The sequence below is a fragment of the Zonotrichia albicollis genome, chromosome 27 (assembly GCF_047830755.1).
Source record: "Zonotrichia albicollis isolate bZonAlb1 chromosome 27, bZonAlb1.hap1, whole genome shotgun sequence".
NCBI classification, from domain to species: domain Eukaryota; kingdom Metazoa; phylum Chordata; class Aves; order Passeriformes; family Passerellidae; genus Zonotrichia; species Zonotrichia albicollis.
In genome coordinates, this window is record NC_133845.1 from 975,060 (window position 1) to 1,001,656 (window position 26,597).

General features: G+C 54.3%; 2 protein-coding genes across 13 annotated transcripts in view; one reads left to right on the top strand and one right to left on the bottom strand.

Moving 5' to 3' along the window:
• Positions 1–6,112, top strand: part of CEP164 (centrosomal protein 164) — a 27,770-nt gene extending 21,658 nt beyond the window's left edge. For 2 of the 12 annotated variants that reach the window (XM_074527784.1, XM_074527788.1), the window contains 7 exons: positions 503–610; positions 1,148–1,262; positions 1,708–2,052; positions 2,577–2,643; positions 2,897–3,013; positions 3,953–4,055; positions 5,418–6,112. In XM_074527784.1, coding sequence (XP_074383885.1) covers positions 503–610; positions 1,148–1,262; positions 1,708–2,052; positions 2,577–2,643; positions 2,897–3,013; positions 3,953–4,052 — 852 coding nt within the window. In that variant the 3' untranslated portion in view covers positions 4,053–4,055; positions 5,418–6,112. Of the gene's footprint in view, positions 1–502; positions 611–1,147; positions 1,263–1,707; positions 2,053–2,576; positions 2,644–2,896; positions 3,014–3,952; positions 4,056–5,377 lie in introns of all 12 variants that reach the window. The other 10 variants (XM_074527781.1, XM_074527786.1, XM_074527789.1 and 7 more) reach the window with 8 other exon arrangements.
• Positions 6,113–12,631: 6,519 nt separating this feature from the next.
• Positions 12,632–26,597, bottom strand: part of DSCAML1 (DS cell adhesion molecule like 1) — a 96,626-nt gene continuing 82,660 nt past the window's right edge. The window contains exons 17-33 of the mRNA XM_074559476.1: positions 25,631–25,871; positions 24,595–24,741; positions 24,366–24,521; positions 23,684–23,823; positions 22,388–22,541; positions 22,018–22,135; positions 21,763–21,926; positions 21,475–21,573; positions 19,661–19,849; positions 18,720–19,007; positions 18,478–18,633; positions 18,337–18,367; positions 17,875–17,993; positions 17,595–17,747; positions 17,201–17,395; positions 16,513–16,824; positions 12,632–13,504 (exon numbers count right to left, since the gene is read on the bottom strand). Of these exons, the coding sequence (XP_074415577.1) occupies positions 13,047–13,504; positions 16,513–16,824; positions 17,201–17,395; positions 17,595–17,747; positions 17,875–17,993; positions 18,337–18,367; positions 18,478–18,633; positions 18,720–19,007; positions 19,661–19,849; positions 21,475–21,573; positions 21,763–21,926; positions 22,018–22,135; positions 22,388–22,541; positions 23,684–23,823; positions 24,366–24,521; positions 24,595–24,741; positions 25,631–25,871 (3,120 nt within the window). The 3' untranslated portion in view covers positions 12,632–13,046. The remainder of the gene's footprint in view (positions 13,505–16,512; positions 16,825–17,200; positions 17,396–17,594; positions 17,748–17,874; positions 17,994–18,336; positions 18,368–18,477; positions 18,634–18,719; positions 19,008–19,660; positions 19,850–21,474; positions 21,574–21,762; positions 21,927–22,017; positions 22,136–22,387; positions 22,542–23,683; positions 23,824–24,365; positions 24,522–24,594; positions 24,742–25,630; positions 25,872–26,597) is intronic.

The following is a 26,597-nucleotide window of genomic DNA, read 5'->3' on the forward strand; positions in this document are numbered from 1 at the left end:
CTGGGTGTTGGGGGTCACAGAGCGCCTGCAGCCCTGGCATCAGCTCCTGGCGCTGGGGTGGGCTGGGGGACCCTGGGCTTGGGGACGCTGGGCTTGGGGACCCTCTTGGTGAGGGCTTGGGGACCCTTTTGGATGGGGGCTTGGGGACCCTGGGCTTGGGGACCCTCTTGCTGTGGGTTTGGTGACCCTGGGCTTGGGATCCCTCTTGGATGGGGACTTGGGGACCCTCTTGGATGAGGGTTTGGGGACTCTTTTGGTGTGGGCTTGAGGACTCTCTTGGATGACGGTTTGGAGGTGAAAGCTCCTTTTCCTCGGGCTGAGCCTGCTCTGAGCCATGTGCTCACTGTGATGTGCACACCCCTTCCCACACTCTGTTGGGCTTGGAGGGATTTCACTGCAGCAGTGCTGAGCAGAGTGAGGTGGTGGCACTCACCCCAGCTGCTGGCAGGGATTATTTCAGTCATTGCTGTTTGATTTCCCTCCTTGGCATTGGTCTGTGCAGGAGGCAAAGGAGCTGGACAAGATGAAGTCAGCCATGCACAAAGGACAGGTGCTGCTGAAGAAGAAGGAGGAGAAGCTCAGCCAGCTGGAGTGCTCGCTGCTGGAGGAGGTAAACTCTCCTGGTGCTGGCAGCAGAGCTGGATTGTGGATCCATTCTGTGTGAGAGCACCGGAGGCTGCTGAGTGTGTGGCTGCAGCTTGGAAAGGCTGCATGGATTGAGCCTGGAGAAAATGGGCAGGTCACCTCCTGTGAGCTGGGATGGAGCCTGCTCTCCTGACCAGAGCAAACCTTGCAGCCTTTGGCTCTGCCATGAGCCTCAGGCAGGGCAGCAGCAGCTGCAGCAGAACCAGAGCTTTGCTGGTCAAACTGCTGCCCTTGGCACAGAGAGCCCAGGCCTGCAGGAGCTGTGGGGTTATTTACAGCACAGCCTCCTGCTTCACGTGGTGCTGCCTTTGGCCTCTGCACCCTGAGAGCCAGAGCAGTCTCTGGGCAGTCAGGCTGTGCTGTCAGGGGCTGGAGATGAGTTTGCCTTCACTTGACCTGTTCCTGACTGCAGCCCAGCTCTGCAGGCAGATTTCCAGTGGCTTTTGTGTTCCAGGGATGATGCAGCAGCTTTTACTGGCTTTGTTTTCCTGCTCCTGAGCAGCTCTCAGATGAGGACACGCTGAAGAGCTCTGCGTGCAGGAAGGTGGTGACGTTTGATCTGAGCTCCTCTGAGGACACAAACAGCACGGCCAGTGTGAACCTGGGCCAGCCCAGGTGTAAGTGCCCAGCATGGGAGGCTGCAGGCCTGCTCTGCCTTTCCCTCTCACCTGTCTGCTGTGTCCAGGGCAGGTCTGGCACTGCTCTGTGTCCCACCCCTGGTTGCAAAACTCATTTCCTGCCTTAGTGGCCGATAAGAGGGATGGGATCTGTGGGTGAACCTGCCTGTTAGATCTCTGTGAATTATAAAAGCTCTCTGGTTTCCCTCTGATCCTGCAGATCTCTATTGCTCTTCTGCAGGACTCTGGGCTTCCCCTTTCTCCCACCATGGCAGGAGAAGCTGCTGCCACTCCCTCTGTGCTGCTCTGCTTTCTCTCGGGCTGTGCTTGCCTGGAGTGGTGCTGGGGGAGGAAGGGCAGGCAGGCAGCAGGGCTGGTTCCTTGCACACGGGCTGCTCCTGTCAGGGCTGCTCTCTGATCCCTTCCTTCCCCTTTCTCCCTCCAGCTGACCTGAGGGTGGATGTGTGGCCCGTGCTGCAGCAGGACAAGATCCAGCACCTGAGGGACTCGGTGCAGAGCATCACCAGCGAGCTCAGCGGGGTCCTGGGGCTCCTGGACTCCCTGAGCCAGCAGCAGCCCCCCCTGCTCACCTCCACGCCCCACCAGGGCATCCCCCTCCCCAGCCACCCCTCCTTGGCCGGCCTGGGGGGCAGCAGCTCCCTGGGGAACCCCCCCAGGGTGTCCCCCCTGCACCAGTGGGGCCGGGGCAGCAGGGCCAGCTCCAGTTACCCCATGCCAGGGCAGTCAGTGGACAGCATGCTGGCAGAGAAATGGCACAGGTATTTCCCAGGTGAGTCTCCTGGCCTCACCCCACCTGCTTTGCTGGTTTTGTCTCAGGCTTCCAGGGCTGGGGAGCACTGGTGCTGCTTAGGAAGGGTGCTAAGGGGATAAGGGATGAGCAGCTCCCTCCAGAAGTGCAGCATGGGGCTGATCCTGTCCTCCTGCTCTTTAATAACCAAAGGAGCAGCAAAGGAGGAGCCAGCCCTGTCCCCTGTGGCACCAGGGGTCTCCATCTGTGTTCTTGGTGTCCTTGTGGGGCAGGAGAGCACACCCAGGCAGAAATGTGGATTTTTGGGCTCTGTGTTTCACATCTGTCTTGCAGAAATGTGGATTTTGTGGGCTCTGTGTTTCATGTCTGTTTGGGAGGCAGAAATGTGGATTTTTGGGCTCTGTGTTTCACGTCTGTCTTGCAGAAATGTGGATTTTTGGGCTCTGTGTTTCATGTCTGTTTTTGCAGAAATGTGTATTTTTAGGGCTCTGTGTTTCATGTCTGTCTTGCAGAAATGTGGATTTTGTTTCATGTCTGTTTTGCAGGTGGGTTCTCGTGGCTCGGTGGGACTCCTGTGCCCCTGGACACCAAGCTGGGCTATGTCCCTGCAGAGTAAGGACTTTTCCCTTGAATTCCCCTGTGCTGCTTTGTTTCTCTGCACTCATTATTGGTCACTCCTCACATAACCAGTAGATTACAATTTGGTAATTACTGTGAACTATTTATTAAGGAGAAAAGGTGAATTATCAGTAGATATATTAGAGGAGGTGTTTTTTCCTTCAGCAGCCCATCACTTTCTCATCTCTGGGATAATTTCTTCCCAGCCCTCTTTTTTCCACACTTACCCTCTCTCTCTCTGCCACAGTGAACAAATCAGGCTCTTCCAGCACTCCAAATTCAGTGAGCCCGAGACAAGGAATATTGAGGGGATGATTGAGAGCAACAAGAAATGGCTGAAAGGCTTCAAGAAGGATTCCAAAGTGTATCTTTTACCTGGCTCTGGTCTTGAGTTGCATTCCTGCTTCCTGCAGGAGGTGGGAGGAGGGTGGCAGGAGGGGTGTGAAATGAAGAACTGAGCAGCAATTTCGAGGCCTTGCCCTCTGTTGCAGTGCCTGGTGCTGCAGGGGTGTTTGGCAGATGGAGCAGGAGTGATCTGAGTGCTGCTGTCTGGGCTGCACCTGAGTGAGGGAGTTTCCCTTCCTTTCCCTGTGTTGTGTTGTGATGCTCTCCAGTGATGCTGCTCAGCCATAGAGGAGCAGTTGGAGCTGGGAATGTGAGGATTTGAAAATATGGAAGTTTCACTTCCTTTCCCTGTGTTGTGATGGTGTTCAGTGATGCTACTCAGCCACAGAGGAGCAGTTTGGGCAGGGCATGTGAGGATTTAAAAATATGGGTTTAAACAGTGCAGAGTGGAGGGTGAGGTGGGCAAGAAGGGGGTCTGGCTTTGCAGGGCTGCTTCTGGTGCCATGGATGGAGCCCTTGGCATGGGCAGGGCCTGCTGGGCAGCCTGGAGGAGGTGAGGGCACCTGGAGGAGGTGAGGGCACCTGGAGGAGGTGAGGGCACCTGGAGATGTGTGGCTGGGCCGTGGTGGGGCAGGGAGGGCTGGGCTCTCTCCAGCTCTGGTTTGAGGAATCCTGTAGCACAGGGCTGGATGCAGGCAGCAATACCTGTCTGTGCAGTGACCGGGGATGCTCCCAGGGATGCTGTGCTGGGGCTCTGGGTGTCTCCTCAGTGTACACTGATATCAGCAGCACAGCTCCCTGCTGCCCTGAGCGCGGTGCGCCTCTGAATTCCCTGATCCCCCCCTAATTCCCTTTGCCTGGGATGGAGCACGGCCTGTGTGCTCTGGGCTGGCTCAGTACCTGTCCTGGCTGGGCTGGCCCTGCTGTGAGCCAGGATTTTCCTTCACCCAGCTGCCAGAGCTCTCTCCCCACGGGCACAGCAGCCCCCGGGCAGCAGCCCCAGCCTCCTGCAGCTGGGGCTGGATGAGAACAGAGAGATCAAGGTGTACCACTACTGACAGGTGGGCTTCTCCTCTGCAGGGAGGGTGGGCTGGGGGCCTGGGCAGGCTCCCCACCATGGGCTGGGCTTTTGGGATCCCCACCTGGCACCTCCACTGTGTCTGTGGCCACGTCCTTGAAACTGGGTGTTTCTGCAAGAGATTGGAGGAAGGGGCAAATAGAACTTCCCAGGCGGGTTCTTCTAATCCTGTAATGTGTCCAAATATGCTTTATAGACTGTTTAATCCAGCAGTGACATATCAGGGCTTCAATAAATCAACACTGCCCTCATTGGTATTCCAGCAATGACAGGGCAGGGCTGTGAATCACAGAGGATTGAAGTTAACTGGTCAAGCGGGAGGATGTGCATCCAGCTGGGGCCCTGCTGGAGGAAATGGGTCAGGGAACGAGCCTGCCCCATGCCCAGCAGTGCTTGGTGGCACCTGGGCAGTGCCAAGCGGCCCCTGGCACTTGGGAGCAGCAGGATGGGGGAAAAATCAGGGAATGGCACGTGCTGGCTCCTGGGGAATTTCTGCTTGTTTGGGGTGGGAGATGTGGGAGCTGAGCCAAGAGTGGCAGGTCTGGAGGAGCCCTCCCTGCTCCTCTCATGCCAGGCTGGCCAGAGCTGGGCAGCAAAGCAGCTGCTGCAATTCTGTCCTGTGATGGCAGCAGGAGCAGAGAGGTGAGCCTGTGAGGCTCATTTAAAAATATGGAAGTTTAAAAAAAAAACTATGGAATAGTTTTAAAAAATATTTTTAAAATATTTTAAATAGTTTTTGAACAAGTTTTTAAACTATTTTAAATAGTTTTTAAATATTTTTTAATATGGAAGGATTTAAAAATATGGACACGGGGAGGGTCTGTGAAACAAAGCAGCTCCATCCCTGTGATGGCAGCAGGAGCAGGATGGTGGCAGGACATGGCAGGGTCTGCAGCTGCTGGTGCTGTGTCCCCTGATGGCAGCAGGAGCAGCAGGATGGTGGCAGGACACAGGGAGGAGCTCCTGTGGGTGCTGGGCATCCTCCATGGTCCCTCCATCCATCCCTTGGTGGGAGAGGGATCCAGCTCAGCAGCTGGGATCGCCTTCATGCACATGTGGGAGCCCCTGCCATGAATGCTGGAGCCCAGAATTGCTTTTTTTGCCCCGGAATTGCTGCTCCTGCAGCAGATCCATGGGGATCAGGGCTGTGGGAGGTGGCTGAGGAGTTGGGATGGGCAGCTCCTGGCTCTGCTCACCACGTTCCCCTGGGACACATGCAGAGGGTGTCCCAGCCAGCAGGGATGCTTGGGGCTGGGAGGGGAGGAGCCAGGCTTTCAGGGCACGTGCTGTTTGGTTGTTTGTCAGTATTTGCTCTGAGCTGACTGTGAATATTTGATGCTTTAAGAAGCTGCGGAGCCGCTCGCCCGTCAGGCTGCCGAGGACGCTGCGCTGCAAGGAGCCCATCTGTGAGGAGCCATCTTCAAAGCCTTTCTCCTGACACAGCTGCTGGGGGAGGCTCTGGAGCTGCTGCCCCACATCCCTGTGCTGTGAGAGCCCCCGGGCTGCGTGAGGGTGCCCTGCTGTGCTCCCTGCACGCACCCTGAGCCTGGCACGGGCATGTTTACATGCAAATACAAATATGGAAATATATTTTTGATGAACACCATTTTGAAACTCTCTTAAGAATGTATTTATTTTATTTTTCCTTGCTGTTTTTCTAGAGTTTTTGTAATTGCTCATGAATAGCCTTATTCCTTCCTAGGAAAGGAGGGATCCAAGCACAGATATCCCCTCTGTTGCTGGATTGCACAAAGCCCTTCCTGCAGGGATTTTGCTTTTAGTTTACTGCATACTCAGAGGACACAGGGCAGTACTTCCAGTCAGGGGTTTTAGAGGAGACACCACAGCTGTGGTTGCTGTGGCCCAAGCCATATCACTGAGTCCATTCTGTGTTTTGGGAGCAGCATGCATTAATGGTGCGGGGAAATGCCATTTTTTAAACAATAACTCGGTTTGAAATGTGCTCCTTTTTCCTGTTAAAAGCCGGGATAGCAGCTGTATCTGGTTTTGTATAAATTAAATCAACATGAGCCTGTTTTGTATGATGCTGGTGGTTGTCACTGTGTTTTGTTGTAGCTGGGTACCCAGCTGTACTTACCTCTCACATCTCCCCCTGTCTCTGGGCTCTCTCATGTTTTTTCTTGTCAAGGTCACTTCTGGCAGTTCCCAAGACCACTTAACTCGCTGGGGCTTTGTTACCATTATTCTTTTAAGTGTCTGGACAGGGTAGCAAACGCAGAGGCAGAGAGAAGAAAGCTGAAAAGCAAAACTACAGAACGCAAACAAGGCATCGCTCTGGCAGCCTGGCACCTGTGAACGATGTCTCACTGCAGCTTGGCTGGGGCTGCTGCTTTCTCCTGGCTCTGGGAGCAGCCAGGAACTGTCCCAGCAGTGTGCTGGGTGCTGTGGGACCTCTGAGTAACGCTCACCAGGAGCTAGGGAGGCTTGGTGATGTGTTCTTCTCCTGCTCCCATCTTCTGCTCACCTGCCAGCAGCCTGTGGGAGCTGGGGAGGCACAGGGGGAGCAGGGTGTGCATCCAGGTGAGGGGTGTGCATCAGGTGAGGCACAGGGGGAACAGGGTGTGCATCAGGTGGGGAGCAGGGTGTGCATCAGCTGCTTGGGCACAAGTGGAGGCTGTTAGTTTCATCCTCAAAAAGAAAACAAACCACCTCCAGGCTTTTTTGCCCCCGTTGCTGCTGTGCCTGATGTGTCTTTGCCCTCTGGAGAGCTGGGTAGGAGCTCCAGAAGCAGCACAGTGTCCAGGCAGGCACTGCTGGGGACAAGGCTCCCACCCCAATGCTGAGCAGCTCAGGGAGGTTCTGGGACATCCCAAATCCCAGCTGGGGTGTGAGGGGCTGTGACCCTGCTGAGGTGGTCCCCAGGGAGTAGGTGTGCCCTGGGCTGTCTGTCCCTGCTCCTGGAGCAGAGGATTTGCCTTTCCTGGAATGCCAGCGCTGTCTGTTGGAGAAACTCTGCGATTAGGAGAGCAAAAGGGCAGGGCCTGATTACTTCACAGGCTGAGCAGGGCTGTAAGCTCATTAAGGGGCTTGGCCTGTGCCTGCCCAGGAGGCAGAGCTCAGTGCTGCTGCTGGAGGTGCTGGAGTGCTGCTCGCAGAGCCCCCCAGCCCTGGCCATGCTGGGCACCCTGATGACAGCGCTGTTCTTCGTGGTGAGGGTGGTCAGGCAGGTGAGTCCTCCCAGAGGGAGCTTCTATTGCTGCAGTGCTGTGCTCACCTGCCTGGGGTGGGCAGAGGGGGCAGCAGCTCCTGCCTGCCCTGCTGGGAATGGCTGCTGTGCTCCTAAAGCACCAATGCTGGCACTGTTCTGCTCCTAAAGCACCTGGGCAGGAGGGTGGGAGCACTGTGGGCTCAGTATGGGTGGGCAGGGCTGGGATCTCTGGTCCTGAGCAGCTCTTTCTGTTCCGCTTCCTCTCCTGTGCTCCTCCCTGCTGGAAAACCTTCCCCGTGTGCAGCTGGGGACCAACCTGTTCCGTGAGGAGCCCCTGCCCTACCTGGTGTACCAGCCCCTGCCCTGGCAGATCCAGTGCGTGTCCCAGAGCCGCCGCACCAGCCGGGACAGCGAGGTGAGGGAGGCTGGCACAGCTGGCACAGGGAGGGGAGGGAGGATGGCACTGCCAGGACAGCCAGGTGAGGTGAGGGATGCTGGCACTGCCAGTACAGCCAGGTGAGGTGAGGGATGCTGGCACTGCGAGGACAGCCAGGTGAGGGATGTTGGCACTGCCAGTACAGCTGGCTCAGGGGGTGGCAGTGCTGGCAGTGCTGCTGCAGGGGCAGCTGTTAGCCAGGCACCCTGGAGGTTTAGGCAAGGGGGAAATGTAATGCCAGGAGGGCAGGGTAAGCTGGCATTTGCAGACAAATTCAAGCTTATTTTTAGAAATGGAAATTTCCCCTGGATGACCTGGCAGCCCAGGAGGTTCATGGTGTAGGGGCTGTCTCCTTACTGGTTTGAAATGCAGATCCAGTGAGGATAGCCTGTGCCAACATCCATCCGTGGGCTGCAGCATCTCACTGGGTTTGGATGCAGAGCTGTTTCCTGTCTCTCCTTGGAGGTCATTTCATAAATGCAGATGAATTAATCAGTGCTCTTTAAGGGAGCAACAGTGAGCATGTTGCAGTTTCCTAAAGGGAATGGAGAGTGGAAGGGTTCCTGGCTGGCCTGAAAGGGACTGCCCTCACTGCCTCTGCCTGGGATAGAACTAACTTTTATTTTATTTCTCTACCTTCCTAGAGAGGCAGGAACTCCCGGCACAACAGCATCTACTCACTTTCTGGAGAGAAAGGTGAGTGTGGCACAGGCGGGAGGCAGGGAAAAACCCCAATAAACACAAGTAACAAGTGGAACTCGTGGCTGGGGCTGTGGATGCAGCAGGAGAGCAGGCATTGCAGTACCTGCATCCTTCTTGGTGTCTTTCTCCTTCCCATTCTTCTTGGCCTCTTTCTCCTTCCCCAAATCTGTCTGTGACACTGTTGAGGGGTATTTGATGATGATATGTTTGTTAGTGTATGCAGCATCAGCCAGTGAAGGTGCCAGTGCTGCAGGGCTGAATTTATACCCCAATGTGTCTGTGCAGACCCCGGCTCCCCTGGAAACCTGCTCCATGACTCAGCTGGGGCCCTGCTGTCCCATGAAGCATCCCCTTTCTCCTGCTTCTGGGGGAACCACCTGGCATTCCTCCCTCCTCTCTTTGGGCCTGTCTCGAGGCCCTGCAGTGCTCAGCAAAGAGGATTTGAGCCCTTCTATTCTCAGTGCTGAGCGGATCACGGGCTGGGGGTGCCACCCTCCCCACGGCCAGGAGCTCTGCCCAGCCTGCCTGGGGCCTGGGGCTCACTGCAAACAGGGGCAGCTCTGGGGTGCCAGGGGGGCAGCTCTGGGGTGCCAGGGGCAGGTGAGCCCCTCGGGCAGGTTTGGGGGTGCCAGGGGCAGGTGTGGGGGTGCTAAGGGCAGATGAGCCCCTCGGGCAGGTGAGCTCCTGGCACAGCTGCATGACCAGGGCTCACCCTGCCAGTGCTCAGCCTCTGCCCCTGGGCAGGGTTCACAGCTGGCTCTTGTTGAGCAGGGCAGGGAGGAGCCCACTCCCTCCTTCACTCATCCTTTTACTCTGCAGTTTCTCTGAGGCAGGGAAGGGAGCTGGTTCAGGTGGCAGCGTGAGTTTATTCAGCAGCATCTGGCCCCAGGATTGCTGATGGCTGCTCGGGGGGTGCTCAGCGGTGACACAGTGGCTTAGAGGAGCACCGCTGAGTGCCTTTGATGCAGTTCCTGTTGAATTTCACAATACTTCCCTAATGCCACATTAGGCAGGAGTGGGGAGGGCTCCCATTTGTCAGCGTGAGAGCTTTATTGCTGCACGGGGCCGGGCTGGCTCCTAATCTTATTTGTGTGTGCGAAAGTAAGTGAGCATCCTACGTGCTGATTAAACGTGGGGAAGCTGCTGCCGTGGGGACTGGGGCTGGGTAAATAGAGGGCTTAGCCCTGCCAGGGAGGCTGGGCTTTGCTGTGCCTCCTGCTTCCTGCTCCTCCTGCCCTGGGATGTCCCTGGGAGCCGGCAGAGCTGTGGTTTCATGCTGTGAGCCCTGCAGCAAGGACAGCTGTCCTGTCTGGGGAATGGGGAGGCCACTGACCCCGTGGGGGTGATGCCAGAGCCTGTTCAGGGCTGCTGGCACTGTCTGTGCTCACTGTGATGCTCTGTTTGCCCCCCAGGTGATGTGAGCCCCGATGGCAGCAAGGAGAGCAAGGTCACTGACCCATCTGAGAGGGCAGCTATCACCATCCAGACCCACTTCAGGAGGTACCAGCAGCAGAAGCAGGAGAAGAAGTAGCCACAGCAGCCCCCTGTGGCCTGCCCTGTCCCTCCTGTTTGTGTGTTCTGTACCCCAGAGGCGTTTGGGGCCGTGGTGATTGTGAGCCTGCCCCCCGTACGTAGCTCCTGCTGCAGGTGTAGGTTCCTGCCCTTGTGCTGGTGCTCACAGGGAGTTCTCTGTCCTGCTCAGTCCTTCCCCAGACAGCATCACTTCGTGGGCCAGGCCACAGCTGCTGGGGACAGGGCACACAGGTGACAGCACACCTGGCAGCTTGGCCAGCCCTTGGGTGATGCTGTGAGCCCCAGCAGCTGTGGGGGTGGGAGGAGGTCTGCCTGTGCAGGCTGGCCCCTGCCCAGCTGGGGCTTGTTTGACCCCAAGGACCCTCCCCTGTGCCTCCAGCTCCTCCACTCTGCCTCTGGAGCTGGGTGGAACAGTTGCCTTTGTCCCCTGCTCGGTGTGTGGGGCCAGCCTGGGGTGGGGCATTGCCAGGGGAACGTGCTGCAGGTGGGGAGGGGAGCAGGAGGTGAGCTGGGAGCTGCTTTTACCTTTCCTTGGGGTGTCCTGGTTCCAGAGCAGGGCCTCTCTGTCCTGAGGGGGACCCCCCTTTCCTTCCCCTGACCGCCCCCTGGCAATGCTGGGGTTGGGTTTGGAGCCCACCCAGCCCCTGGCCTGCCCCTCTGGGGCATTCCTGAGCTTGGGGCTTCTCTGCTGATGGGAGGCAGAGCTGAGGGGGCTGTTCTCCTTCCCATCCTGCTGTGGTGAAGGGCAGGGGGCTCCCTGGGAGCAGGAGGTGGCAGGGGCTCAGGGGCACTGCTGGAAACTTGTGCTGTGTTAAACTGTGCAGGGCCAGGGCTGGTGCCTGCTGGGGAAGGGAAGGGGGGGATCCTTGCTGAGATGTAGGAGGAAATCTGTACCAGCCAATTCCAATAAAGTTGTATTAATCTCTGTTAATCTGTTCCTCTTTTTATCTTGCTAATCTGCTTACTCTCACGGCTGAACACGCTTGCCTTTTCTTGCCTCTTCTATTTTTAATTCTGTTTTCCCCTTCTATTTCTATTCTAAGCCTGGGGTTGGTATTTTGGAGGTGCTGCCTGGCTGTGACCCTGGTTTAAGGGCTGGGCACTTGGTTTTCTTTAGAACCTGTGTTGTGTAATGGTTTATAGATGTTATGTGCTCTGATGCCTCCCCACCAGCCTGGCTGGGGAGGGTGGTGCCCCTCTCCACATGGGATCTTCCTTGACAGAGGTTGGCTCTGAGTGGCGCCTGAATAATGGCCAAAAATTATAAAAAATGGGCACAAAAAATTGTCTCAGCAGCTTGTTTCTCAAGCCCCAGAGGTGAACAGCTGCCAGGCTCTGGCCAAGGCACCTCCTGCTCTGCAGGATTCCAGGAGTTACCTTGGTTAGGAAGGACCAGATGGCAAAGGAGGATTGCTGGCCAGCGTGCCAGCAGGCTGGGAAGGGCACTGCAGAGCTGCAGTAACATCACTGTATTTGCATGTCATTTTAATTTGGGTACTCCAATTAAAAAAGAAAAAAAAATATCAAGGAGAGAGAGAGGTTGAAAAAAATGACCTCTGCAGTGCTTGATTATAGCTGATGAATTAAACCCTGTCAAGAGCAAAAAAAAAAAAAAAAAAAAAAAGAGAGAATGGTACAAATCTGTGTGTAGATACTCCAACTGCTTTGGGCTAAAATAGGAAATGGATCTGTTTGTAAGGAAAGAGCTGGACCCAGCTGGTAGCCTGCATGGATGGGAAAGTAATGGAAACTTGAGCTTATAAATTACAGGAAAAAAGAAATGAAAGTGCAGTTAGTTAACTACACCTCAGACAGCACCAGAAGCTCCTCAGAAAGGGGAAGTTCTGCTTTGGGTAGCTGAGGAGTTAATAATGGCCTGAGCTGTTTTTTGGTTTTTTGCCTTTGGAGCAGGTAAGGAGGGCGGGCAGCCCTGGCGTTTCAAGTGCTCTTGTTTTCACAACCTTGTATGAAAGGGATGAAGTAGCATCAGCATTTCTTTGGTCTGATTTTGGTGTGGCTGGCAGTGAAAACTAAAGGGAAAATAATAACAAATTTTGGCGTGAGGTGGTGCTGGGTGGTTCTCTGTGCTGCCCTGTGTCCTGGGGCACCTGTGCTGACCTGAGCAGGAGGTTTTACCAGGATTCAGGAGGCAGAGACACCAGGGGCAGGGCTCTGTGCTGCATTCCCCAGGCTCCAGGCTGTTCTGGATCCACCACGATGCGTTCCAGTGTGACCAAGGACAGCGAGGCTCCTTCTGCTGCTCCCAGCTGGGGCTGGGACACATCCCAGAGAGCAAAACCTGCCTGGAGGAGCTGCTGTGCCTTGCTGGATGCTGGAGTCACCCTGCACTTACCAGGTGAGCTGCCAGAGCTGTGCTGTGGCTCCCAAGGGTCTGGGCAGCCGTTCACCCCTCCGGAGCTGGGCCAGGATTCCTGTTTGGCACTGTGCTTTGTCCTGGGCTGGAGCTGGACTTGGTGCTGCTCTCTCAGTCCTGTGGGCACACTCCTTCTCAATGGAACCGTTCCCAGGACCCTGCTCCAATTCCTGACCCTTCTGCTGCCCCACAGCTCTGCAGGTGGCTAATTGTCTCATTATCCTTTAATATTCAACCCCTTCTCTTAGTATTTCTGTACTTTGGCTGTCCTGAGCTGTCCCTCTTCATCCTCCTGCCCCAGCCCTGCTCTGCCTGATTCCCTGCTCACTTCACAAACGCCCCACATATAAACATAACCTTTATTGCACACAGCGCTGGGTTTTTTTTCATAGAAAAAGGTATTAACACATAAGCATTTGCAAATTGAAGCAACTCCTGCTGTTTTCAGAACAGTAAAATAGCATGCAATGTCTCGGAGACGTTCCTTTTTTAAAACCACCGACAAGATCAGGGAGAGAAAAAAAAAAAAAAGTCGCTGAGTCTTTCCTTGTGCCCCTTTCAAAATGATGTGAAATATATATATATGTTTACATATATATTATATTTTTAAATCTGTAACATCAAATTCTTTGTGCCCTGGTTTCTTTTTCTGTTCGGAGAAGAAGAAAATAGCTTCATTTATACAAAAGAGTCCGTTATGTACAAGTTTGTTAATTAAATATAAACGGCGCGGGGAAACGAGCAGCATCCGGCGTCGGCCCTACACCAGCGTGTAGGACTTGGAGTAGGCTCCGGCGCCCTGTTTTTGAGACCTGCCTACCCCCGACGTGCTCATCTCCAGCAGCGAGTCCCTGGAGCCCCCCACTTTGGAGTGCGTGGGCACCCGCGCCTCGGCGGCGGCACCGGCGGGCACGGGGGGCTCGGCGGGCACGGGGGGAGCCGGGGCTGTGCCAGCGGCGGGCGCGGGCGCGGGGCCGGCCGGGCCGGGCATGGGGAGAGTCCTCTGAGGTAAGGTGGTTGCGGCGGAGGCCGGGGGAGGCAGCCCCAGGGGCTTGGCGCCGGGCTCCAGCGTCATGTGCCGGGCTTGCGCGTGGTACGCCCGCGCCAGGTTGCGGATGGAGGCTTCCCGCGGCGGCACCACCGGGCACGGCTCGTGCGCGTCGGGCTTGCGGAAGAAGGCCTCCGACTTGACGTACAGCGGGAGGTTGCAGTAGTCACCTGCCAAGAGAAGAGCAGGCAGGTAAGGCTCTGGAGAGACCCTATTGCCCCCCACCCTCTGGACGTGTTGGCGTTGGGTTATGGAGAACACGTTGGGTTATGGAGAACACGTTGGGCTATGGAGAATGAGTTGGGCTATGGAGTACACGGGTTATGGAAAATGAGTTGGGCTACGGAGAAGCTGTTCTAGGGAGAACCTGTGCTACAGAGAACACATTGGGCTATGGAGAACCTGTTCTACAGAGAATGCGTTGGGCTACAAAGAACGTGTTCTATTGAAAACGTGCTGTGCTACAGAGAACCGGTTTGGCTATCGAGAACCTGTGCTATTGAAAATATGGAGAACCTGTTCTATTGAAAATATGTTGTGCTACAGAGAACACATTGGGCTATGGAGAACCTGTGCTATGGAGAAACTGTGCTACAGGGAACGTGTTGTTCTATCGAGAACGTGCTGTGCGACACAGAACAGGTCCTGCTGTAGAGGGAGAACGCGTTGTGCCGCAGAGAACGCGCTGTGCTATAAAGAATGTGTCACGTAATCATCCCAAAATTGTCCCACTCCATGCACTGCAATGCCTGGGATGTGTCAAACTCTAGTGCTCAATGCTGTACACAGTGTCCTGTAATGTATCATGATGTAATAGTGCTAATTATAATGCTGAATGTACAGTGATAGATGTTATCATGTGAGTAATGCTGAATGTACAGTGTGACAGTATTATAATAATAACAACAACGTGATGCTGAAGTTCTGACACAGGACAGGCACAGATCCCATTCTGTAAAGGACAGAAATGCTCCTTATGCTCTGTGTCCCACCTGCACCAGCACCCAGCAGAGGGATGTGGTGTGTCCCACACCCAGCTTTACTCTGCCAAGGTGAGTGGCTGTGCTGCCACAAACCACAGCTGCTGCTGTGCAGTGTTATGGCATCATCTATAGTTAGTGCCCTAATTTAGGGGTTTTATGTCTATGTATGGATAACCTGTGTTGTTATATTGGCTGTTATCGGTGTTAGAGGGTTTTATTTCTGTTCTATTACTGCTCCCTTTGTGTTCTACAGCATCACCTCCAGCTGTAGGGCCTTAATTTAAGGATTTATATGTCCATAGATGTAAAGGCCTGTTATTAGTTTGCCTTTTATATTTCCAATATATAACACCTCTAGGCATAGAGCATTACTCCTTTAATTGTATATATTGTGCAGTGTGTGCTGCAAGGGCACGTTCCTCTCTTCACAGGATGTGGAGAGAATGTATTGCAGGATCTGTGGTGTTAATATAGGATACAGCACATATAGATATGGGATTATATGTATTAGGACCTTAATTTTAGGAGTAATGGTTATGTGTATATATATATAAACTTTTATATTAAAAATAGAAACACTATTTTAATAAATATATATACTATATAAAATAAAATAAATATTATAAATAAAATATAAATATATGATAAATAATATTTATATATGTGTATATAAATCACCATATAAATACATATAAATTTCTATAATAAAATATAAAAACTTTTCTATATAGATATGTCTATTAATCTATATATAAATATATAAAACTTACATATAAGTATACATTAACTTATATATTAATTTATAAATGTTTGTATGGAAATATAGAAATTGCTATATGAAATATAGAAATTTATATATCAATATAGAAAATCTATATTAAGAATATAAAATTATGTATAAATTTATTTTATATAAATGTATGTATTTGGAAATAAACATATAAAAATATATAGTTAAATATATTTAAAATTATATAATATATATTTTTATATATATATATAAGTCCTGCATTATTATATTGTCTCTTGCAGGTTTTATATTGCTTTTATTATAGCAGTATTGCCTTAAAACTTGTATGTTTTATTATAGCTTTTGTAAATTCCTTTTTTTTAAGGTTACAACAGTGTTACACCTAATATACTCTGTACTACTTAAACAATGCCATAAAAATATGTGGTCTAATTTGAGGAGAAAGATGATCCCATTATATTGTGTGTTATATAATCAGTAAATAAATTAACTATCAATTTTTACCTATGTATTTTTTATATATCTTCCAGGTGTTTTTCTATTTTGAGGTAATAAAACTCATGGGAGTGGGAGATTGTTGGGGTTCTAGCACTAAAGATAGGGGAGAAATACAGAGGAATACAAAGGAATGCTGATGAACACTAAAGCAAGGGTAAAAATACTGATACACACTGAAAAATAATAAAAGCAAGGCAGGGAAAATACTGAGAACACCAAAAAATGGGGAATGTACTGAGGGTCTGGGGCAGTGCTGAAAAATGGAGGGGGGGGAAATAACAAGGAATACTGATGGATATTAAAAAATGGTAATGAATATTAAGGAAGGGGAAGGAAGAGTAAAAAATAGCCAGGGATACTGAAAACAGCATGGAACACCAAAGGATGGAAAAGAACACTAAAAAACAACAAAAAAATAATGAAAAATATCAATGAACGAGGAAAGAACAGTAGGGATGCCAAGAAATAGGAAGGAATCCTAAAGAACGGGAAGGAACAGTAAAGAACAGCTAGGGATAGTGAAAATGGGAAAGAATAATAATACTTAAAAAAAAAAAAGGGAAATATTGAGGGATGTGGAAAGAACAGTAAGGAATGCTACCAAATAGGAAGGAATACTGAAAAATGAGAAGGAACTGTGAAATACAGGGGAAAAAATACTAAAGTATGGGAAGGAATACTAAAGAATGGGGAGAAATACCAAGGAACAGGGCAAAAAAATATCGAAGATTGGGTGGACTACCAAGGAATAGATGGAATGCCAACAAAAGGGTGAAATACCAAGAAATGGGGAACAACATCAAGCAGCAGAGGAAGACCATTACAGCACGGGGAGAAATGCCAAGAATGCAGAGGAACACAGGACTGGGAAGGGCTCCCAAGGATTTTGGGAAGCTCTGGGGCGCTGAGGAAGGGCAGGACCCCCAGAGATCCCACGGGAACCTACTCTTGCTGGCGCGGTGCGGGATGGGCACGGCCACGCCCTTGCCCCGCTCGCTGTCCTGGGGCTTGGGCGGGGAGGCGGTGAAGCGGCAGATGCCGGGCTCGGACGGCGTGCTCATGGAGGTCATGCTGTCGGCGTTGTCCGTGGTGCCCGTGGTCATCTGGTCCGAGGAGCTGTCGGAGATGAAGCACTCGGTGATCTCGAACTTGGCGTGCTGCAGCTGCTCCTCCAGCTTGGCGTGCTCGTAGGCGCGCGCCAGCTCCTCGTAGGTGGACGAGGCGCTCTCCGTGGAGACCATGCTGTTCCGCCCCTTGTCTGTGGGGAGAGGATGTGTCACCCACCTGCGGGCTCTCCCTGGCACGGGAATGGCTTTGTCTACATCATGGGAATGCCCAGGCTGTCCCTGCTGGGGTACACCTGGCCACCTTCAAGGGCAGGTAGGATGGGACATGGAGCGACCCGGTCTAGTGGAAGGGTGGAACAACATGAGCAATGAGGTCCCTTCCAACCCAAACCACTTTGCTTTTTAATGATTCTATCTGTACCCACAGCTGGGCATCACCCTGCAGAACCAAGTCATGGCTCCACAACCCCACTGATAAGTTCTGCAGTCACCCTGAGCTCACAGTTTGGGCTCTCTGTGCGCCCCAAAGCAGCAGACTGCTGCCAGGGAGGCAGTGGCCCTGCATACCTGTGTCCTGCGAGAGGCTGGCGCTGTAGCTGTCACTCTCAGTGACGGTGATGCCATGCTGGGACCCCACTGTCCTCCAGTCCGAGGTAAGGGTCCGTGCAGGGGTGGACGCCTGGCACTTGGTGAGTGTCCACTGGCTGGAGTAGCGGTTACGGGTGCTGTGCGCAGACTTCACGCTCTTCCTCGACACGGGGTCTGTGGCACAAGGGCGGCAGAGTCACAGTGAATCCCTTCCACTCACACCCAGCATGCTGTCCCCTCCCCCTGGAGCACAGCTTATCCCTTCTGCCTCCCCAGCAGCTGCCTTTGGGCACAGCCAGGGCTGGAGGACATTCCCCCACCCCTGCCCTGTGCGTACAGCCCCAGCACAGCCAGCCCGGCCCCACACACTCACTGGTGCCGGGGCGGATGTCAGACATGTCGATGAGGGGCCCCGTGTTCTGGATCAGGGCTGGGTGATGCAGAGAGACGCCCGTGCAGAAGCTCTGGGGGTTCACTGCCTGGCTGAACTCCGTGTCGGTCACCGGGATCGTGGCTTTGTCATCCCCTGTGCAAGGGAAATGGATCTCAAACCTCTCCCTGGCCAGGCACTGTAGGCACCTGCTGGCCCACAGCCCATCCATGGGAGCCCAGCACTCTGGGGAACAGGGGATGGCAGCTTTGCCTGTGCTTACCCAGCTGCTTGATGCCCTCCTTGTCCTCGATGAGGAGCTGCACGCGCGGGATGTCGATGTGCAGGCGGGGGCCCTGCGGGGGCCCCTTCACCGGCGTGTCAAAGCTGCGGTTATTCTTGCTGTGAGGTGAGAGGGGACGCAGGCCCGCCCATTACCGGACAGAGCCCCGGCGGCTCCAGCCTGCCACGGGCTGGGGATTGCCACCAGCCAGCCCACCCGGGGCTCAGCTCTGCCCTGGCAAGCTCCAGTGTGGCTGCTGGGACCCTCGGGCAGGCAGGAGCAGCCAGCAGCACTGGGCTGCTGTGCCACAGAGTCACTGCCACAACCCTCACAACAGGTGTGAGTGTGAGAAGGTCTGAGCAAGGCCTGTACCCGGGCTTAAAAGCAGCCATGACCACCCCCAGCACCACCTATTCCCCGCCTGCCCACCCAGTCCCAGCCACAGGCAGATGTGAGACTCACCTGATCAGCATTTCTGCCAAACTCTTTGCATCTGTGCAGGAGACACAAAAACCAAGAAGTTTTTTGTAAGGGAGCAGTTTAGGGCACAATGAGGAACAGAATCTGGGGTCCCGTGTGCTGTGCCTCTGAACCCCATCTCACCTCGAAGCCTCTTCAGCCGCTTCTCCTTCCTCTTCTTGCGGATGATGAAGAGCAGGGCCACTCCCAGCGTGGCCAGGATCACGGGGCAGGCAATGGTGAAGAGCTTCTTCACGTCATCCCCTTCCCCTTGGGCAGACTTGATCGGGGGGATGGTGCCTAGGGCAGAGCAGGGGCGGGTGGGCACTCAGCATGCCAGGTGCCCTCTCTCTGGTGTCAATCCCCCAGCCCGTGTCCCCACTCACTGCCGTCGTAGTCCAGCGTGGCGAACTGCGCGGTCTCGTTGCCGCAGCCGGCGCTGTTGCAGGCCTTCATGCGCAGCTCGTACCAGGTGGCCTCACGCAGCTCGGTGAGGAACACCTCGCTGGAGCTGTTGGTGCGAAGGCTCTGCCACACCCAGTTGCCCTTGGGCCGGTACTCCAGCATGATGGCCGTGATGGGGCAGCCCCCGCTGCTCCAGCCCTGCAGGTTCAGCCTGGCGTGCGTGGAGTTGATGTGCGTGAAGAGGTGCTGGTCCTTGCTGAAGGAGGGCTCTGTGGGAATCCACAAAATCAGAGGGTTTTGGGAAAGCTGCAAAAGGCAGGCCTCAGGGACAGCAGAACTGTGGTTAGAGCTAAGCAGCAGCCATGAGATAGGTCAGCAGAAAAACTGTTCAAAAAGTAGAAAAGCAAGGGCAAATAGAACAATGGTCTGTGTATTAATGCTTGTCTAGAATAACTCTCTAAGCTACAGAAAAGTTTATCTAGCAAGATATTAGGAAGTTTGAAGCTTAATAATGGAGCTCTGTGCATTGTGTTTTAAGGCTTACAAGCAGGTATTGTATTTGAAATAAGCAAGCATTGTTTAACCAAAGGTATATGTGCTTATAGTGGTTGGATGGAACTACTGTCAATGTGCTTTTGCTTTGTGTGATTGGTCAAAAAACTTATAAAGTGAGTTGTAACATTGAGTTCTTGGTCTGCTGCCTGAGATGTGAGCTGCTGGCATCTTCCCATTGTCATAACCATGTAATGAGACTGATGCTGGAAAATAAAACAGCTCGAGGCATGTTCCTCAGCAGTCCTGTCCTGTTTGTGATTTGTAAATAGCCCCGAGCTGGCGATAGGCTCTGCGGGACAGGAGCTGTCAGGAGGGTGGGGAGGGGACCCAGGGACACCAGGGCAGGGACACCAGGGGCCAGGCTCACCTCTGCCGTGGGTCTTGGCCTCGATGATCTCGCTGATGCGGCCGGCGCCCACGCTGTTCTTGGCCGCCAGCTTCACCTTGTACCAGGTGCCACACTTGAGGCTCTCCAGCTTGAAGGAGCGCTCCGAGGAGCTGATGAACACGTCCTTCCACTCCTCACTGTTGTCCACCGAGTACTGGAGCACGAAGCCTGCGGGTGCAAGGAGGGGGTCACCTCTGGCACATGGGTGAGGGAAAGGGGTTATGGCTGGCACAAAGCTTGTGCCCACATCTAGCAGAGCCTTGCAGTGCCAGGGCACCCATCACACACCAATTCCTGCACTACTCTGCACTCATGGAGCAGTGGTGGAACCTGCCTGCTGTGCCCATCACACAGAGCCAGGCAGGAGTGTGGGCACACCCAGAACCTCCTGAGAGCTCTGCCAGCGCCCTGGTCACACCTTGCCTGCCCCCAGCATGCCCAGGATGGCCCCACTGCTCATTTCCACACGCTGTGATTGACTGGTGTGAGGCTATAAAGGGAAAGCCGGAATTAAGCAGCTCCCTCGGGAGGCTGCAGGGAAGTTGCTTCTGTCATTGCAGACCGCCTCCTCTCCCGTGATAAGGAGTATTAGGAAGCACACTGTGTCCTGGATGAGCAAACCTGTTACACTGCCATCAACAAGGCACCTGGAGGTGGCTGGTCTGGGCTTCCAGGGAGAGCAGGGGACACAGGGACAGCCACAAGGGCATTGGGGCATCTTGGGACAGCACATCCCTGCTGCCCAGCTGTGCTGACCAAACTTTCCTGGTGCACTGATAGGTCTGGCTATTTCTGCAAGATATTCGGCCAATTCTCAAATAAAAATAGCAGGGAAGAGCAGGCTTCCTACCTTGCTGTGTGCATAATAAGCTGCACAAGGCAGGGCTGGCAGGATGGCCCCAGTGCCAACACCACCAGGTACCACCGTGACAATGCCAGAGGGTTCAGGTGAAGGAGCTCTGTGAACACCCAGCTCCAGTTTGGGCAGAGCAGTGGGGACACTTCTCACACCTTCCCACCACCAAGGATCCCCTGTGGATGGTGGCACCAGGAGCTTCCCAAAGCCATGGGCATGTGATTCCCAGCAGTGTCAACACCAGCCCTGGCACCCCCACACCACCCACCCTGGTGCCTGCCACTGCTTATTTATTTATTTTGTACATGCGGTGCGTTTTTAATATTTCTAATCCAATTATAACCAAATTTATCAACAGAGTCCGCTGGAGTGAAAGGCTGCTGGCTGGGGAGATTTGCTTGTAATTACTTTCATGCTTTTAATTAATTGTAAGCGAGGTCTCCTTCCTCGCTCCCCGCTCCCCCCTCCGCACGCAGCTGTTTCAACCTATAATTCATGAGATGAATCAGAGCAGAAAGGAGACTTGGGAAAGCTGGGATGCTCCTGGAGCCCTCCCAGAGCCCCCAGCCTGTCAGGGATGTGGGACAACTCCTGCTCTGGTGGGTTCAGAGTGGCACCAATGCCAGGAGACACAGAGCAGCTCTGGGACTGGCCCTGGCCATCACCACCTTAGCACCCAGTGATGTGCCCTCCTTTAGCTACATCAGTCCCTGCACCTTGTCCAAAACACCTGACAAACCCCTCATCAGGGCTGGCAGCCCCTGCTAAGAGCTCAGAGGCATCAGCCTTACTTTGGAGCATTTCTGAGGCATTTTGGAGAGGTGCAGATACAAAAACATGGCACAGAATGCCTGCAAACGTGTTCCATGAGAATGGAACCAGTCGTGGCTCTGGGATGAGCTGCTGGCAGCAGCCCCATCACCCACAGCAGCCCTACCTCGGATGGAGCTGCCCCCATTGTCCCCAGGGATCCAGGCCAGCGTGATGGACGATGCCGAGGTCTTGGAGACGGTCAGGCGGGGCTGGTCTGGGGGCACTAGGGAGAAGGGAAAGCCATGAGCACCTCACACATGCAGAGTGCCCCACACTGTGCCCCAGAAGTGCCAAGGAGGCCTTGCACTCATGCCTGGGCCAGCAGGAGCCCCTGGTGCAGGACAGAGCCCGGGCACGGGGCAGTGGGGATGGAGCGTGTCCGTGCAGGGCAGCACGGAGGCGGAGCCCTCACCTTGCACCAGCAGGTTGATGATGATGGTGTCGAAGCCCCAGGTGTTGGTGGCAGTGCAGGTGTAGTATCCAGAGTCCTCGGCCTTCACCGAGCGCAGCACCAGCGTCCCATTGGCCTGGATCAGGCGGTGCCCGTCCACCGTCACCGGGATGGCAGAGTCCTCGCTGCCAGGGGGACAGGGGGCACATCAGCCATGTGTGTGGCACAGCCAGGGCTGGCACCAGCCCCCAGCACGGCTGGCTGCCCCCTCCATACCTGTCCTTGGTCCACTTGATGGCGGGGACGGGCTCCCCGACGGAGTTGCAGGGCAGCCTCACGTCCTTCATCCACGGCGTGGTGACGGTGCCTCCGAAGGAGATGATCTTGGCGGGGGCTTGGGGACAAGGAGGAGGTCAGCCTGGGGGGCTGGCCCCCGAGGCGTACAGACCCCCTGAGGTGTACAGACCCCCTCAAAGTGTACAGATCCCCCTAGGTTTGCAGATTCTCCGAGGTGTAAAGAGACTCAGGACCCCAGTGCTGCCCCTCCTCTGCCCTGGGGTCACCCAGCCATCACTCCCTGCAGGCCATAGGGCAGGGCACAGCAGCAGGGGTGCCCCCCCCAGGCTGGCAGCCCCCCAGGCTGTACCTTTGCCTGCAGGCTCTATGGTGACCTTCTCGCTGATGTTGCCGCGGCCGGCGGAGGTGACGGCGGCCACCCAGAGCAGGTACTGCTGGCCCCGGTTCAGGTGGGCGATGCGGTAGAAGAGCTGGTCCGGGCTGGTCTCGTACTCGCTGGGAGCCTGTGGAGGGGACATGGGAGAAGGGGAAGCTTCTGTGAGACCCTCAGCCCATGGCCTCGGCACAGACCCCACAGCCCCTCGCAGGTTTATCCTGAGCAGCAGCTCGGCTCTGCTCACACCCCTCAATGCCGGGGAGAGCCGGCTGGTGTCGTGATTCCTCCAGGGAGCCGGGCTGCAGCCCAGGAGCAGATGGCTGAGCATCCCTGCTCCCGGGAAAGGATTCTGGCCTGGCACCGCCAAGCTGCAGCAGTGCCAGCCTGGAGCCAACCCCAACTGGGATGGCCCAAACCCATGAGAGGCAAAGGGGTCCCCAAAACCCATGTGGGGTCACTGCATCGCCTGCTCCAGCCCTGTGGGGGCCCTGCAGACAGGGCTGGCTGTGTGCAAGAAATTAGGACAGTCTCCATCACAGCGGGGACAAAGTCACCCTGCCCCACGAATGCCACAAGGACAAGGAGTGCCACCCGGCTGTGCCACCGTGCCAGCAGCAGGCAGGAATGGGCTCCATGACCCCTTAGCACAGGATGGGTCCATTAAAACATGACCTGGCAGGTACCTGTGTGCTCACTGTCGGCACACGTGTGCCCTTGCAGGGACACGGATGTGATGTACCCCAAAGCAGACGCACCTATATGAATATTGTATAGTATACATAATTTTTTTTACCCAAATGACAGTTTTGACAAGATGCCAAGAAAACAATATCGGATCCCAGCGGTTTTACCAGTTGCTTTGATGAAAAGATTATGTTGCCCTGGAAACCAGAGGCTCAGATAGTGAAATGAGTTTGAGAAGGAGCTTTTGATAAGCACTAGTCTGCAGACCTCCCATCAACCTCTCCCTCACCAAGGAGGGATGGGGCCAGGTTGGATTTCTATTTCATTTTTGGTCAGCTGCTGGCATGTTTCCCCCTCTGGAGCTGGCACTGAGCAGGGCAGATGCCAAAGAATGGGAACAGAGACAATGGGACCAATCCCTGCTGCACAGTGCCCATGGATGCCCTTGGACAATTCCGCAGTGCACCCCAAGAGGTCTTTGCTGCGGCTGCTGCCTGGCATCAGCTCTCCCTGCCGTTCCTGCTTGGCCAGCCCAGCATTCCCTGGCACACTGTGGCCATTCCCAGCCCTGCTCCCATCCCGTACCGGCTGCCCCGAGCCGGGGCTGGAGCAGAAGATGGTGTACTTCCGAATGATGCCGTTGGGCTTGGCTGGCGGCAGCCACGACACCACCACGCTGCTGGCAGAGGACGGCACAGCCTTGATCCCAGCCGGGGGACCTGGAACTGAGGAGGGAGAATGTTGCAGAGCCGGTACCAGGAGGTCTCCAAGATCTCTGCCCAGCTGGGAGATGTGGCAGCAGCCTGCTGTGGGGCTGGCATCCCTGCCACAGCCAGGGAAGCAGCTGTGATGGTGGCGTCACACACAGGCAGGGACAGGTCTGCCTGCAGGACGCCTCTCCATGGGTGGCTCTGGTCCCCGTGTGAGCCAGAGGCAGGAGGGTTAATTGCAGCCCAAGCTCTGCTTTAGAAATCATGATTGGCTTTTAATGGCCATCTCCTTAATCTGTCAGCCGTACCCTGCCCAGCTGCGCCTCCCTCCCAGCATCTGGCACTTCCTAGGACACAGGCCCAGGGATGCTCTGCTAGAGAGCTAATGGCATTAAAGTAGGGCAGGCGGGGTGTAAATATTTAAATATCAGCACTTAAGGAAAAGGAAAGAAGGGGAAAGGGAAATGCCCTGCCCATGGCTGTACACCGGGGGGTTTCCCCCGTCCTCCAGCAGCCTCTCCAGCCCCTGGGCCTGAGCGGGTGGCAGAGGCACTTACTGTCTTCCTTGGTCTGGATGTAGAGCACGCTGCTGCGGACACCATCACCTGCCTGGGTGTAGGCCAGCACCTGCACACTGTAGTTGGTGAATTTCTCCATGCCCCGCAGCTCCACTCGCTCCCGCGTGGTCGTGATGTTCTGCATCTCGCCCCACTCTGCAGGAGAAGGGTCTGTCAGCCCCTGAGCCCCCCAGGTCCCCTGTGCCACCCCCTCCCCAGGTGTGCTCACCTCCGTCCATGTAGAGGGACCAGAAGATGACCCGGTAGCCCTTGAGCACCCCGTTGAGGGTGCTGCGCGGGGGCTCCGACCAGGAGATCACCGCCACGTCCGACGTGATGGAGATGGCCCGCACGTTCTCGGGGGGCTGGCTGGGAACTGGGGACGGATGAGGAGGACAATCAGCAGGAGGATGGAGATGCCAGGCTGAAGGAGCTGGGTCCCACACAGCCACCCTGGCTGCACCTACATGGACCCTGCTGTGCTGCTGGAAGGCCTCAGCCAGTCCTGCCCAGCAGGGCTCTGCCTCCAACATGCAGTTTTCTTTCATGGCCAGTGACGTGGGTGTGAACCCTGTGCTGGTGGTGACAGGGAGGATGCTTCCAGCGAGGGGAGAGTGGGAGAGTTGGCTGGATGCGAGGTAATTAGATCCCATTGCCCCGCAAGAGGTAACTCTAATTTTTATGAGCATTTAAATGATAATACATCACCGTAACGATCCTCTTTGAAAATGATTATTGTTTCATATTACTTAGGTGCAAAAATATAAGCACCATGTAATTAGGGACGGAGTATAATAAACTAATACAGATAGTCCGTTTGAACAAAATGAAGGTAATATAATTATGGAAAAGACACTATTGCTAAAACAGGGGCCCTTGAATACCCCGGGAGGAGTGCTAATGCAGCCAGGAAACGATCGCGGTTTGACAGGCTAACGAGAGCCTTAATTAAGTATGAAAAACTGCTGAGCAAACGCACTGCAAAACTTTTTCCTCATTGTTTTTAAAACGACCGAGGCCATCAGTGACTGTGTCCCAGATGGAAACCTGCCTGGCACTTCAGCAGTGCCAAGATCCACCTTGCACCCTTTAGCTGTGCCACAAACCCAGCGCCATGGCTGTCCTGACAGTGCTGTGCTCCTTGTCCCTTCCCAGGGAGCTGTGAGGGCACACAGCCACCACCCCAGACCTGTGTGATGGGATGGGCATCACTGAGGGTTCCCAGGTGGGAGCTGGACCTGCTTTGGTCACTGAGCCATCCTTACCGTCCTCCAGCGTGGTGGCGTTGATCTCGCTGGACGAGGGCCCCGTGCCCGCGCGGTTGAACGCCTGCACCACCACCCCATACTGCGCAAACTTCTTGAGGTTGTCCAGCGTGTAGACCTCGCTGTCACCCGTGGCCTTCATCTCCACGATGCTGTACTGCCCGTTGCTGCCCGGGCTGTTCTCCCGGTAGCCGATCTGGTAGCCACGGATCACCCCGTTCTGCAGCTCCTTCTTCGGGGCCTGGGGGACAGCGAGGGCAGGATGGAGCAGTGTCACAGGGCTGGGAGGCTCACAGGGCTCCGTGCCCCAACCACCTCTCTCCAGGGGCTTTTCCCAAGGTTTTCAAGTTGTTTTCCCTCCCCAATTTTCACTGAGTGGCAAAATAGGCATAAAAAAGGTCCAGAGCCAACAGAGAGGACAGTGCTGCCTGGACAGCACCAGTCCCCAGCTGGAGCAGCAGAAATCCCAATTCTGGCAGCCTGAGAGGCCAGATTGAGATCAATCTTAACAATATTTCTCTGAAGCATTAACAAATCAATAGGGTTGATTGCAAATTTATGTTACAATGCCAGGGCGATCCATCTTTCTGAAATACTCCTAAAACGAAGTGACTTATCTTTCAAGTGAATCTTACTTTTCATTAATCTGTTTTTCAGTGCTTAAGGGGAGGTGGGGGGAGAAGTTGGAACCCTAAATTTATTGACTTAGCAGTTCATTCCCAAGTCCTAACTTTATAATCAATTTTATTTTTCATTAGGCAGCTTTGGAAAAATAAATCCAATTCTAAGTTTTATTGATCTCTGCTCAAACACTTTGCAACCCAGCACCTGAGTTTTTACATATTTATCCTCTCTGCCCCATGGTCCCCCACGGACACCCTATGAGATAATGAGCTTGTTGTAAAACATGATTGATAAGAGCCCTGAGCAATAAGGTGAGCTGCTTGCCCTGCCTCCAGGTTTTCTT